Here is a 14,452-nt window from a genome sequence, read left to right as displayed (position 1 = left end):
TTTACTGTTTAACTTCGTCAAGCTTGGCAAATTCTCTCTGTACAGCTAGTTCAGACATATGCAGCTTCTCGTTCTCTTTATGGATCTCCTATGGAGCTTCCTGTGTTCCTGGTAAACGTAGGGTGTGGAGGGTTAGTATCTAGTATTTGATTAGGATCCCCAATTAGCCAAGGCAGTGGCTACTCTTCCTGGGCTCCAAACCTCTTCCTGAGGTCTGCTTTCCTCTGTGCTCTCTTTTCCTCTGCCAGCTGTAGGGTAGCTGGGGTTATGAACCATACCCTTTGTAGTGATGCTCTGATGGTCCCACTTTTGGGCAGCATCTCATTGAACCTGGTGATTGGATGAGGTTGCATGTGAAGAGGTGAAGGGGGTCATATTGGCCTCTCCTTCTTGATGAGAATGCCACTCCTCTCATGTACATCCTATTGTGCTGTGCTATGGTGTGGTGAAGCGTGCCGTCTTTGGCTCACATAGCTTACCTTGTAATTTTGTAGATGCTGTGGTAGCTGTGTCTGACGCTTCGGACAAACTGATGGCTGTGTGAAAGCTTCACTCACATACTAGTCTTGCAGCTTGCTCTGGAAGAAAGCACTGTGTCGAATGGACCAAAATGAAGTGGAGGACCTGTTGGACTGTATATTCTTAGGGTTTTCTTACCACTTAATATGTTCTCTCCCAGGTACTTGTAAGGGCACAGATGACAGACAGGTAGGATTCCAGTTGAGGTGGTTTAATAACGCTGATTCACATAGAGCAGGAACGGCATAGCACAGTGTATGGGCTAAGGCAATTTGAGGTATGGCTTGACAACTGTTTTAACCAAGAGTGTGTGTGGTTGTGAAAGTAAAAGGGGAATGTAAATGCAATAGTAAATGGCAGGTATAAGCTTAATACATCCTCCAATTACATTGGCTATAAACAATAATATGGCTTCAATAGCTAATGTGCTGCACAGGACAAAACAGCCTATCAACATGGCTGTGACTTCACTAATAAAAGATCAGAAGGGTGCAGCCACCCAGCACTACAAAGCAGCACCATCATCCTCACACAACTGCATGAACTTGAATGCATGTCTACACAATACACAATAAAACCAAATAAACTATACTTCACACATACAGTATTTATAGTTACAGGGCATATAAACAAGGCACTGGGGAACATTATACTATACAAATCACAAATGTCCGAAATGAGATGACAAAAACAACCGAGCTAGCAAGCTTGCATTTGCTAGCTTTGTGGCAAAAACGTAAATTAGCATAACAAAGATAAACTACATAATTGTCAGCGAGTACGTCCACAACATTAACACATGAAGAGTAAGAAATATGTACTCATATTTCTGAAGGACACACACTGGCCTTGGTAAAACAAATAATGCTAACTAAAGGAAAAAACAATAGATGGCTTGAACTAATCACTTGACTTTTCTCTAGTTACTTCCTTATCCTCAGAGCTGGAGATCGCCCAGCATGCTCTACTCCACATAACCGGTGGGCGGAGCTACAGCTCTCCTATACTGAATAGTTTATTCTCCATAGCCTTTTGTATGGTTGCGTTACATAATTCAGCACATTAAAGATATGGTGTGTAGCCAGGTGAAATCAACATCCAAAATCAACATAAACTTTCGTGAGCATGTACAGGTGCAAAACAACAAATATTCAACCAATGCCGATCAGTCAAATAACGTTCTTCTTTATTTGAGAAATTCAAATCATCTTTGACCAGTGGGAAGTCTTATTGTTTGCTCTAATATACACAAAAACTGGTTGAAAAGCAGGAAACATACCGGCAATATAGCTAATCTTTACAATCCTGGCATTTACACTGAAAGCTAAATCATTTATTACAACAGATTTAAAGCATACAAACACTTAATAATGTGTACTGGTCACTAACTGGTTTGAACCAAGGAATTGTGTGCTGAATTCAGGTTCAATGCATTTGGATTTCATACATGTTTGTGTGATATAAAATCAAAACCAGTATCTTAAATACAGGGATGAGACAAACAATCCTCTTGCACCCAGACAATGAGCTTTTGGGTTAATTTATTTATATTCATTCAAAATCTTGCATTGTTTTCCTGAATGAAATGTCTGGATGTTAGTCTTGATTAAATTGAGATCGCAGTTCCTCCTTGGCTAAATTACCATCAAAATAAGAATACAAAAAACAGTGAAGTACATATTTTTGAAATGATATACAGTATCTTAGTGAACATTTTTTAACAGACACATGTTCAGTTAAGAGTCCCATATCCTACAATACTCCACACCAATCTTCTTTCCACACTATACAGTATAAGAATGTGCCCACTTAGCTTTTGGGATTCTTATACGCCATATTTGATTGTCCAGCATTTTTAGATAGTTGAAGGTCTTGACCATTTTTTGGGTTGTGAGAGCTATTGGTCATATACTGTAGAATGGGACGCCCTCCTTTTTATCGTGCAGCAGCTGAAAGGGAGAGTTCAAAATTAACAAACTGGTTATGTATTATAAAACCCCAACCCAGGATCATACAGTATTTGAGAGGTGTGGTTGTATAACTGAGACCGATCCTTATAACATCCCTCCCATTACAACAGGAATTTCAGTAGCCAAACGTTGTCGAACGTTGCACATAGAAATGCCATGAATAGAGCTGACGTGATTCCTTATTCTACATAGCATATTTCTATCTGAATGTTACATAACGTTGCCTCCTGTTGAAATCACCCCTGGTGTGTTTACTTTGTGGTTACTCAATAGAACAGTAGAGGTCAGTATTGTATTATTGTCCAGATATCTGAGTTTGGGCTGTGTCGGCTGAAAGTGGGACAATAGCCCTAGACCTAGGGGTTAATTGCACTGTGTTGCGCAAATGACAGTGGCCCACATGGTCATTTTGACAGATGTCTTTATCCAAAGTGATTTAGTCAAAGAAGCCTCTTATACATTTTATTTCATCATAAATCTCTCAGAGACTGCAACATCCAAATCTCCCAAACAGCTTTAAAACAACTTGATGTAATAAAGTGTAGGCTTATTGAAAAGGAAATTGAAAGAAATCCTAAATTGTGACAATAGCAGTCAGTTATTCAAAACCCTAACTAACACTTTCTCTCTCAGCAAAATTCCTGACCGCTGACACCATTTCCCCCTTCAGCTACTAGCCAACAGCTCAAGGCTCTGATTACACTCCATTTGCACACACTGTATATAGATTTTTCTATTGTGTTATTGACTGTACTTTTGTTTATCCCACGTGTAACTCTGTGTTGTTGTTTTTTTGTTGCACTGCTTTGCTTTATCTTGGCCAGGTCGCAGTTGTAAATGAGAACTTGTTCTCAACTGGCCTACCTGGTTAAATAAAGGTGAAATAAAATAAAAAGAAATAAAAACAGTGAAAAGAGAGGAAGGTGGGGATTATTATGCCCAATTCCCATTTGGAGGGTAGACCTACAGATGTAGAATCTTAATTTGATCACACAATTGCAGAAGAACTTTACACACAGGGTCTGACCGGCAAACATTGACATTGACAAAAAAAATTAAAATAAAACATTTGCCGGCCCAGGGAGCCACACAATAGGGGCTGTCCAAAATAATATGTGTTTGTGTGAGGAAGCCTGTATCTTTCATCCCCTGCTGGTCTTTCAAGGGAGGGGCGAAAAATCACAGGAAACACCTTCCCCTGCTCTCCCCAGGCCAAGCCCATTACTGAACATGCACAATGAAATATTAAAGGCTCCCAGCTTCCCGGGAATAATTGCATGTCCACGCCAGATAAAACAAAGTTGTAATGTAAAGGGATGGGGAAAGGACAGAGAACTTGGAAAAGTTAAGTAGAAGACTACTAGTATGCATGTTTCTCTTGAACTTTGATCATTTGATTGAAGCTTTCCTCCTTGTCTTTCGATTACTTGAAGGGTAGGAATCATGGGAACTGCTTGGACTAATTGCTTGGTTGAATCTTTTCACACTACTGAGCCGAGCCAAACTGCACTGGTCTGGTTAAGCATCCACCATAGCTGCAGGAACTGTGCTGAAGAGGACCATGTGAAATATATAACAGCAATTGACAATGCTAACTTGCTAGTAAGTAAACAGTTTAAACGTACCACCTGAGGACTTCACCCCGAGAAGCATGACACCATCTTTGGTGCTGTCCGACCTGCTCTGGAAAGAGGCACTGCAAAGAGGAGTGAGCAGAGCATATTGGGAGTGAAATATAGTATTTTTCTTTAAAAGATTATGGTATATTTGAACTGTTCAAATGGGGTACTGTCTAAATGGTATCTTCGTCTACAGTCCAAAGACTATACTTACTTTTCTGTTCCATTATCAATTGCCTCTGTTGAGGGACAAAAAAAAAAGTGTGACACTTAGTTTGTAACGTCCTTAGACTTCTGTGTATGTAGACATAGTGCTGTGCAGAGTCACATCTAATTCAGTAATTAAGTAATACCTGTGTGATCGTGGACCTTCATGCATTTAAATTTGAAAATGAAGATGACAGCAGCCACCACAACTCCCAAGACTGGCAAAAGAATCCACAGCATCTTCTTATCTGGAGACAAAGAGGAAGCAAATCCTTCTTTAGTGTGGCAGACAAAACTGTTGTTTTTCACATACTATGAGAAGTTGGATTAGTACCATTGTTCCAACAATGTATCATGTAGCCAATTTATGATGAGTTGTAATTGAACATGGCCTGACTAATGACTTTGTACACACACACGCACGCACGCACGCACGCACACACACACACACACACACACACACACACACACACACACACACACACACACACACACACACACACACACACACACACACACACACACACACACACACACACACACACACACACACACACCCTGACAACCCAGTCAAATGTGAAGTGTGTGCACCCTCTGGTGGGTGTGTTATTGGTAGAACATAGATCGGGAATAGGCAACCCTGGTCATGGAGTGCCACAGGCACTTCATGTTTTTGATTTAAACGACCTGGAAGACCAGGTGTTTTGAATTTAGGCATTCATTGAACTGATCAATTAGCCCAGTTGGTCAGGTGTGGTGCCTAGTTGGAACCAAATCCTGCAGTACCTGTGGCACTACAGGAACAGGGTTGCCTACCCCTGACATAGATGTTGAGGTAAATGGGCCCATAAAGTTGCTACATTACTTGATTTAGGAGTTTCCGGTTCTTCATCTCCAGCATGGTGACCACCTGAGTAGAGAAATAACATACTGTAAAACTCAATATACTCTGTAGTGTGTTTTATGTAGTAAATTCTATGATAACGTCTATGAACTTTCAATAACCACGAGAAGGAGATGCTAGTTCCATAATTTGGAACTTGCCATCTGGATAATGTGTCTATTTAAAATGTTCTGTTTGTTTTGCTGACTGTGTGTGTTTTTCAGTGCAAGGTAAATTTGTGTCAGTGTGAGTTCATTTATATACAGATGGTGATAGTAGAGGACCGACTGGCATCTTGACCCGCATTCCTATTGTTCTTGTCTTCTTCCTGACCTGGAAACATTGTAATTTTGATCATTATACCATCCTGTTCATTTTCAGGTAGTGGACAAATAAGTGCATTGAGGGTAGGGTTGCAAAGCTAATAGTCATTTAGCAAAGTTACCAGAATATTCAGTAATTTGGGTAATTAATAGGTAATTTATGGCAATCTATGGTAACTTTGATGATTTATACTTGAATAACTTTCAGAAATTGTATTGATATATAGTATTCCTTATTACAAATGAAAATAATGCCATTGTTGGTTAGATGCTCTTTTCATTAAATAGGCATTGTTCTCTTAAAACATCCACTAGAAATTCATAGAAAATATGGACACAGGTCTAATAATGAATACCAGTCAACAGTTTGGACACACCTACTCATTCAATGTTTTTTCCAATTTTTTTCCTATGTTCTGTAGAATAATAGTGAAGACATCCACACTATGAAATAACACATATGGAATCATGTAGTAACCAAAAAAGTGTTAAACAAATCAAAATATATTTTATTTTTTAGATTCTTCAAAGTAGCCACCCATTGCCTTGATGACAGCTTTTCTTGATTTAGCACCTGTGTTTTATTAGTTTCTTTATGAAAATAGTTAGCGAACACCATGACAGTAACTAAAGCAAGGGGCTATAGCAGCACACAAGTAGACATCAAATGCATGCTGGGCCGGGCATGCCCTGAGCTCATTAAGTTAGCACTACTGGAGCGAAATTGGAGTGGGCGAGAAGGCCGACGCTCCAGCCTTTGGGAATCTCGCCAATAATGAATACTATATATATATATATATATAGAGAGAGAGAGAGAAAGAGAAGGAGCTAGAGAGAGAGAGAGCATATGTTTCAAGACAAAATAGCCTAAAAAAAAGTATCTAATCAGCAATGGTATTATTTTCAATTAACTCTGCAACTGTCCCAACAACTGTCTTTTTTCACAGCTGCCAACAGTTTGGCGCCAAAACATTTACAAAAAGGACATTCACCTAGTAACAAAAATAAGTGTGTAAAAAAATATATAAAGGATATTCATGCTGAACATATTAAACACCAATGGTATTCATTAAGTTAATGGTTTATATTTAGGATAATGTTAATCTTATTTGATTATTTAAAATGTTTTAAGGGCACAGAGGGCCAGAGATAATTACTGACACCTATGATCATCTGAAGTACCCGGAAGGGCCACTAGATGTCTTGTGATAAATTATATAAAATCCTTGAAAGTTACCCAAATTCTTGTAGTTTACCTGTAAACTTCAAAATGTCCAGTAATATACCCTCGCTTTGCAACCCTAATTGAGGGACAGTGATACTGCTTTAGACTTACCTGTAATTCCACCACCTGAAACTGAAGAAAACATTATTGGCAAACCATTGTTATTGGGTCGTGAGGATAATACCTGAACAAGGCAGTTAACCCACTGTTCCTAGGCCGTCATTGAAAATAAGAATTTGTTCTTAACTGATTTGCCTAGTTAAATAAAGGTAAAATAGAAAATAAAAATACATCAAGTATTTGATGTATCCAGAGCGACTTACAAATTGGTGCATTCACCTTATGATATCCAATGGAACAACCCCTTTACAATAGTACATCTATATATATTTTTTTAATTTTAATTTTGTATTATTTTTTTTTGTATTTTTTTGGGGGGGGGGTTAGAAAGATTACTTTATCCTATCCCAGGTATTCCTTAAAGAGGTGGGGTTTCAGACACCTGAATCCCCACCTCTTTAAGGAATACCTGGGATAGGATAAAGTAATCCTTCTAACCCCCCCCAAAAAAAAGATATAGATGTACTATTGTAAAGTGGTTGTTCCACTGGATATCATAAGGCGAATGCACCAATTTGTAAGTCGCTCTGGATAAGAGCGTCTGCTAAATGACGTAAATGTAAATGTTAAGAAATGAAGGCTATCCGAAATTATGTAATATCTACACAAGCTGGCTTTGTCATATTTATTTATTAGAATGAGTATAGTAAAGTCACTTCCATTGATTGTTAGCTAGCGGTGGCTAGAGTTCGCTGAAGTTTTTAGTGGTTGTTAAGAGAAAACCCAACCATGGATTACAGTCTTCCTGGCCCATATAGACTACTTCCAGGGTAAGGAACCATCTAACGTTGAGTTGTAAAATCCTGAAATTCCCCTTTAAGTTACGGTCTCATCCAGTCCCAAGTTATTGGTTTAGTGGGTTATTTGATGGAACATAAGTGAATAAATCAGATTGACAGTAAACGGTACCTTTCTCTTCTGGTCTGGAGGTGGTCAAGGATCCTGGTGAAGGAAAACCATGGCTCTGTGTGGTTGTCTGAATACCTGAAGAATGACAATTTTAGCTTTACTGTAATCAGTAGGCTATTTCTCGTTACAGAGCAGAAGGTATCTTTAACCCAATGCTTTGCTTGCTATCATCTATCTTATCTCTATTGTAATTTGAGAGAGGGTAACAACTTCCTCTTACCTTGTAAGTGAGTCTTTGATATAGGCTGAACTGTGGTCACATCTTTGAGTGGGTCACTCGTGGGAACAGTTGTTGTGGCCTGGGTCTCTGCCACTTTTTCTGTTAAGGGGGAAGAATGCACTCATTTAGAGCATTTCTAACATTTAAGATCTGGGGCAGTATGTATCAATCATCTTAGTAGGAGTGCTGATCTAGGATCAGGTCCCTCCTGTTCATGTAATCTTATTCATTGTGATCTAAAAGGCAAGACTGATCCTAAATCAGCACTCTGAGATCCTTGATATATGGTCAGCCTCTGGTTATTATCATTTGGTTATTCCAACAGCCATGCATACAAATCATTAAAATCCAGACGGAAAATATTTACACAAGAAGCAACCTAATATCTCACAGAGCAGACTGTAGTCAGTATTTTTTTCAAATGAAACTTAAATGGCCAATTTAAATGAAATACCATCATCCTTAGCACGTAGAGATGTGGAACGCACTGAGAGATGGGATGTTGTTGATGCTGGTTTTTCCGTGGCAGTTACTGTGGCAGTTACTGTGGCAGATTTGGTCTCTGTCCCTGGAATGTAAAATAAGTCTAAGAGCAGAGTTTCTAAACCAGCATGCTGTACCTCTCTCTAAAGAGGAACCCGTTCTAAGGTTACAATGTCCTAAGGGTTTGACAGTTATTTGAACAAGAGATGAATACAGCTGTTTGAATCTGAAACCATGTTTTGATATGTTTTCTTTTACTTACTGCGTGTGGTCACAGCAGCGGTGGCAGCAGCATCGGTTGTACGGACAGATGTAATGACAGAAGGAACACTTGTATTGGGTGTCTCAGTTGCTATAATGACAGATCAAAGATATTCTAACTCAGTAGTGTAAAATAAGATGCAAATCATCAAAAAGTAGCAGCAGGAGTCATCGGTGATGAGAAAATCTTAGACTTAAAAATGCAACCAGATTTAAAAAATGTTTTACTATCACTGTCTATGCATCTGCCTATTGTTCATCTCTTGAAATATTACCTCAAAACCTCATAATGTACCTACGTGGAACTTGGTTTTATGGCAGTGGGAACCAAGTCTGATTAGGTTGCCCTGCTGCTGGTTCTGCTATTGGGGCTTTTGATCTTTTTTTAACAATACTTAACTTCTGTGGCAACACCATAGCCATACCGAATGACAAACAGGCAAAAAATGACTTCATGATTTAGTAAGTTGTTTACGTTTTCGAGACTGAATGTAATATATTGTTGGCTAATACTTCCTGTTAAGAGAACCTGTAATTGTACCACATTTGCAATAAGCTTCACCTGCAGACTAATTCTCGGTAAAGTGCGGCTCTAAATCCTAAAGCAATCTAGAGGATGTGAGCACTCCAAAGAGGTCACATTATGACAGATCGAAAGTCACCATTTCTATCTTGGTTGCTAAAACATTTCCTCAGAAATAATGGTCCCTTTTAGATTCAAAGGTTTGACAATTGTGTTGTTCCTGTTTGGCATGGTTTGAAAGACCACTGTCTGGCATCTATTTATTTTAATTTTAAATAGTCCGATTTTGACGATGCACCCTTGAGAAAGCCGTCCCGTCTGTGACACTTTGAGGTGGATATCCTCTGCTTCAGGCCCAGACCTGTGAAAAGCTGCATCCTGTTCCAGACAGAGTATTGTTGTCCCCTGGCCCCTACTGGCTCGAACAGCCAAAGGGCCAGGCAGGGTTTCCTGTCTTCTCCCCCGTCAGAAAGGGGCTTCAGCTCGACTGTCTTCATGCCTGATGTTTCACACTGACTTTTGAGCACATAACCCAATACTTGACCCCTGCTTTTGCCTCTTTTTCCTCTGCTATAGCTGCATTTTGTCTTGTACAGAGACCTCTCCTCATCGGCAGTGTTGGCAGATTCACCCCTGCCCCCACCCTTTCATAATAAGTAATGTACCTTATGGCAACAGTAATAATCTATTTCCATGATACAGGCAAATGGAAAGCGCAATCAATAAGCCTACATGGTAGGCTAAATACACTTGCATTTCACCCTTTATCAATTTAGTTTTCTGTATAGTATGGTGGGACATATTTACAAGGGAGAAAACTGCCATTTCTCTCACCACTCTAGAGAGGCTTGCACTGCAGTGACGTTTGGTTTGGTGTTTCCTGCAGATGTTAGATTCATACTGGAAGGAGATTTGCTGCCGATTGGACCATTTCACTTCGAAAGGGACTCAGGACAATAATCTCTCCTCCTGTGAGAGAAGGGGCAGTTTGGTTCCCACTGTCTATCTGCAGTTCCAATCACCTCTCTGGGCAGCACATGACGGTTAACGATCCTCTTGGATCCGTGCCCATGCTCCAATCAAAACAAACAATCTGGAGACTCCCTCTTTTTTTCCCACCAGCCCAAGTAACCACATTAATTTGTCTTGGGCCTGGACATGGTTTTATTCCTAGATGTTTTGTCTTTGTTATCCGTGTTGTCCAATGCATTACGTCCCTCAAATAGATCGCCAAAGATGGCTAAAGTTGATCATAAGTTGACTTGAAATAAAGTCGACTTGAAAAAAGGTGTAAAGTGAACACAAGGTGATGAACAGGGTTCCTCATACACACCTAATAAAGACTATTTTAGGTGTGCATTTTGTCTTTCAATAGACCTTTAATAAAATAGGAATAATTTAGGTCCTGCCAATAACTTTGGTTGGCCTCCCTGTCAACATTCATGTCCATGTGTCCCTCTTGGGTGACTTGCACCATGGGGAGGTTTCAGAGTTATCCTGGTAACACTTGACGCAACTTAACACAAAGTGTTCAGAAATTGTATACTACTTTATAAATATGAATTGCACCTTATTAAGGTTTGTGGCTGTACCTACCTCCACATGAGGCTGACCAGGATAATATACATTATTTTGGGACACTACACAAGATTCAAATCAACAACAATAAAAAACAACGCTGCTCTTATCTCATGTCATACTATAACATAATTCATGATCCAAATGTCGATATACAAGATTTTTTGTTGCAAACCAAGTCTGATTAAGATGGTAAGTAAATACTACAGCCAATTAAAACAATTATTCTACTTATCAAGACAAAATAACATAAAACACAATAAACTTCAACTACTGGTAAGTCATGTTGTCTATTTTTTAAGTATACATTTTTCCTGACTACAACTTTTTAAATCCATTACTGACTGAATAAAATAAAAATAAACATTTCTGCATATGTGACAATAGATCCTTTTTTACCACGTACTATGTTTGTAGTAATTTTTTACTCCCAAAAGCAGATCTAAATATCCATGCTTACCTGTAGTGAGGAGCTTGAGTGGGGTTAGGAGGAGGATGAGAAGGGCTATCCTAACAGTCTTCATGGTGGTTCAACTGAGCGCTCCCGTCCTGGGTCCTTTTTAGGGGTCTGCAGAGCTGTGTGAGCCACTGCTACCAACCACTGGAAAAGTTGTTCACATTCTTGCCGATTGCTGCTTATTGGCACATTCTTTGATAAAAAAAATGGGAGGAAGTAGACCAGCTTCCCTTGAGGCCAAAGGGTATGGGGAGGCTGCTTCGGCCAGTGGGAGAAGTCTTTCACATGTCCCAGCTTGGACAGGAACTCGGCCCCTAAGATGTGTTTGCACTTCATCGCCAACTCCTGTCACTTATTTTTTCCTGCCCGCACGTTGCAGGTGTGGCGTGACCGGTGTGAAGGAATCTAGTAAGTGTCTCAGACTAGGCTGGGCTGTGTATGACCCAAAACAACATGTACAGATGTAGGATCTTAATTTGATCACTCTTTTGTTGCTGAGAATTTTCCTGCAAAGCAGGAAATGCAAACTTGTAGTGTATTTGAGTTTTAGAAGGCTTCTAAAGTTTGTAATTTCCACAATTTCCACCAATTTACTACATCTGTAAGGCCTATCAGTTCAGAATGGGCTTTCAGGAAAATAGTTTTGCCTCAAACTGAACTGCATGTTCAGCGTACCTTTGAGACACCCACATTTTCAAAGGAACTCATTCAAGGTGACAAATAATTGTTACACTTCTTATGTGAACCGTGCTCACTAAAACCAATATAGTGGTCAGTTGCAACTCTCGTTTGACTGTTTTAATATAACTAGGACCATTTGTAAAGACTTGGCACCAAACTCTACTGAGATGGTGAAAGGCACACCCCATCATCTTTGTTACAGTTTCTTTTAATGAACAGTTAACTGTGAGCCTCTTAACTGTGAGTCTCTAGATTTTGCTCGCCTGAAGTAGAGTTTATTGTGATAAATTGCAGGCCACACTACTTGCCTAGAGTGGTTTCAGCTATACTTTTTGTGGCTGTTTATTTACCACCACAGACAGATGCTGGCACTAAGACCGCACTCAGTCAGCTGTATAAGGAAATAAGCAAACAGGAAACCACTCACCCAGAGGTGGCGCTCCTAGTGGCCGGAGACTTTAATGCAGGGAAACTTAAATCAGTTCTACCAAATTTCTATCAACATGTTAAATGTGCAACCAGAGGGAAAATAACTCTAGATCACCTGTACTCCACACACAGAGACGCGCACAAAGCTCTCCCTCGCCCTCCATTTGGTAAATCCGACCACAACTCTATCCTCCTGATTCCTGCTCACAAGCAAATATTAAAGCAGGAAGCACCAGTGACTCGGTCTGTAAAAAAGTGGCCATATAAAGCAGATGCTAAACTACAGGACTGTTTTGCTATCACAGACTGCAACATGTTCTGGGATTCTTCCGATGGCATTGAGGAGTACACCACATCAGTCACTGGCTTTATCAATAAAAAGTGCATCGAGGACGTCGTCCCCACAGTGACTGTACGTACATACCCCAACCAGAAGCCATGGATTACAGGCAACATTCGCACTGAGCTAAAGGGTAGAGGTTTCAAGGTGCGGGACTCTAACCCGGAAGCTTATAAGAAATCCTGCTATGCCCTGCGATTAACCATCAAACAGGCAAAGCGTCAATACAGGGATAAGATTGAATCATACTACACCGGCTCCGACACTCGTCTTATGTGACAGGGCTTGCAAACTATTACAGACTACAAAGGGAAGCACAGCTGCGAGTTGCCCAGTGACACGAGCCTACCAGACGAGCTAAATCACTTCTATGCTCGCTTCGAGGCAAGCAACACTGAGGCATGCATGAGAGCATCAGCTGTTTCAACTGTGTGACCACGCTCTCCGTAGCCGACGTGAGTAAGACCTTTAAACAGGTCAACATACACAAGGCTGCGGGCCCAGACGGATTACCAGGACGTGTGCTCCGGGCATGTGCTGACCAACTGGCAGGTGCCTTCACTGACATTTTCAACATGTCCCTGATTGAGTCTGTAATACCAACATCTTTCAAGCAGACCACCATAGTCCCTGTTCCCAAGAACACAAAGGCAACCTCCCTAAATGACTACAGACCCGTAGCACTCACATCCGTAGCCATGAAGTGCTTTGAAAGGTTGGTAATGGTTCACATCAACACCATTATCCCAGAAACCCTAGACCCACTCAAATTTGCATACCGCCCAAACAGATCCACAGATGATGCAATCTCTATTGCACTCCACACTGCCCTTTCCCACCTGGACAAAAGGAACACTTATGTGAGAATGCTATTAATTGACTACAGCTCAGCGTTCAACACCATAGTAGCCTCAAAGCTCATCACTAAGCTAAGGATCCTGGGACTAAACACCTCCCTCTGCAACTGGATCCTGGACTTCCTGACGGGACACCCCCAGGTGGTGAGGGTAGGTAGCAACACATCCGCCACGCTGATCCTCAATATTGGAGCTCCACAGGGGTGCGTGCTCAGTCCTCTCCTGTACTCCCTGTTCACCCACGACTGCATGGCCAGGCACGACTCCAACACCATCATTAAGTTTGCAGACGACACAACAGTGGTAGGCCTGATCACCGACAATGATGAGACAGCCTATAGGGAGGAGGTCAGAGACCTGACCGTGTGGTGCAAGGACAACAACCTCTCCCTCAACGTGATCAAGACAAAGGAGATGATTGTGGACTACAGGAAAAGGAGGACCGAGCATGCCCCATTCTCATCGACGGGGCTGTAGTGGAGCAGGTTGAGAGCGTCAAGTTCCTCGGTGTCCACATCAACAATAAACTAGAATGGTCCAAACACACCAAGACAGTCGTGAAGAGGGCACGACAAAGCCTATTCCCCCTCAGGAAACTAAAAAGGCTTTGGCATGGGTCCTGAGATCCTCAAAAGGTTCTACAGCTGCAACATCGAGAGCATACTGACTGGTTGCATCCTGACTGGTACGGCAATTTCTCAGCCTCTGACCGCAAGGCACTACTGAGGGTAGTGCGTACGGCCCAGTACATCACTGGGGCTAAGCTGCCTGGCATCCAGAAGCTCTACACCAGGAGGTGCCCTAAATATTGTCAAAGACCCCAGTCATAGACTGTTCTCTCTACTACC

At 41.0% G+C, this 14,452-nt stretch overlaps 1 protein-coding gene across 5 annotated transcripts; it reads right to left on the bottom strand.

Annotated features, from left to right (window-relative positions):
* Nucleotides 1-1,683: 1,683 nt before the first annotated feature.
* On the bottom strand, nt 1,684-11,545 carry LOC106577588 (uncharacterized). Of its 5 annotated transcripts, none has more exons than XM_014155766.3 (12): nt 11,301-11,545; nt 8,741-8,830; nt 8,450-8,563; nt 7,996-8,094; nt 7,776-7,850; nt 6,858-6,878; nt 5,463-5,531; nt 5,181-5,225; nt 4,462-4,563; nt 4,323-4,347; nt 4,115-4,185; nt 1,684-2,468 (listed from the first exon to the last, which is right to left on the bottom strand). In XM_014155766.3, the coding sequence occupies exons 1-12, from the start codon at nt 11,362-11,364 to the stop codon at nt 2,455-2,457; spliced, it is 789 nt and encodes a 262-aa protein (XP_014011241.1). In that variant the 5' UTR covers nt 11,365-11,545; the 3' UTR covers nt 1,684-2,454. The 5 variants fall into 5 exon arrangements, with proteins under 5 accessions (XP_014011241.1, XP_014011242.1, XP_014011243.1 ...); XM_014155767.3 differs by having other exon boundaries at nt 4,118-4,185; XM_014155768.3 differs by having other exon boundaries at nt 5,487-5,531; nt 11,301-11,539.
* Between the last annotated feature and the right edge of the window lie 2,907 nt (nt 11,546-14,452).

Source organism: Salmo salar, chromosome 18 (assembly GCF_965601325.2).
Source record: "Salmo salar chromosome 18, fSalSal1, whole genome shotgun sequence".
Lineage (NCBI taxonomy): Eukaryota > Metazoa > Chordata > Actinopteri > Salmoniformes > Salmonidae > Salmo > Salmo salar.
Note: the sequence above shows the minus strand (reverse complement) of the source record. Positions and strands in the feature narration are given on the sequence as shown.

What these genes read in the sequence shown, in the direction of transcription:
- LOC106577588 (XM_014155766.3), bottom strand. Translation starts at nt 11,364, where the DNA reads ATGAAGACTGTTAGGATAGCCCTTCTCATCCTCCTCCTAACCCCACTC. An exon ending in ACCGGAAACTCCTAAATCAA is followed by an intron (nt 4,564 to 5,180) that starts GTAATGTAGCAA and finishes CTTTGTCTCCAG; the next exon opens with ATAAGAAGATGCTGTGGATT. An exon ending in ATTGATAATGGAACAGAAAA is followed by an intron (nt 4,186 to 4,322) that starts GTAAGTATAGTC and finishes TCCTCTTTGCAG; the next exon opens with TGCCTCTTTCCAGAGCAGGT.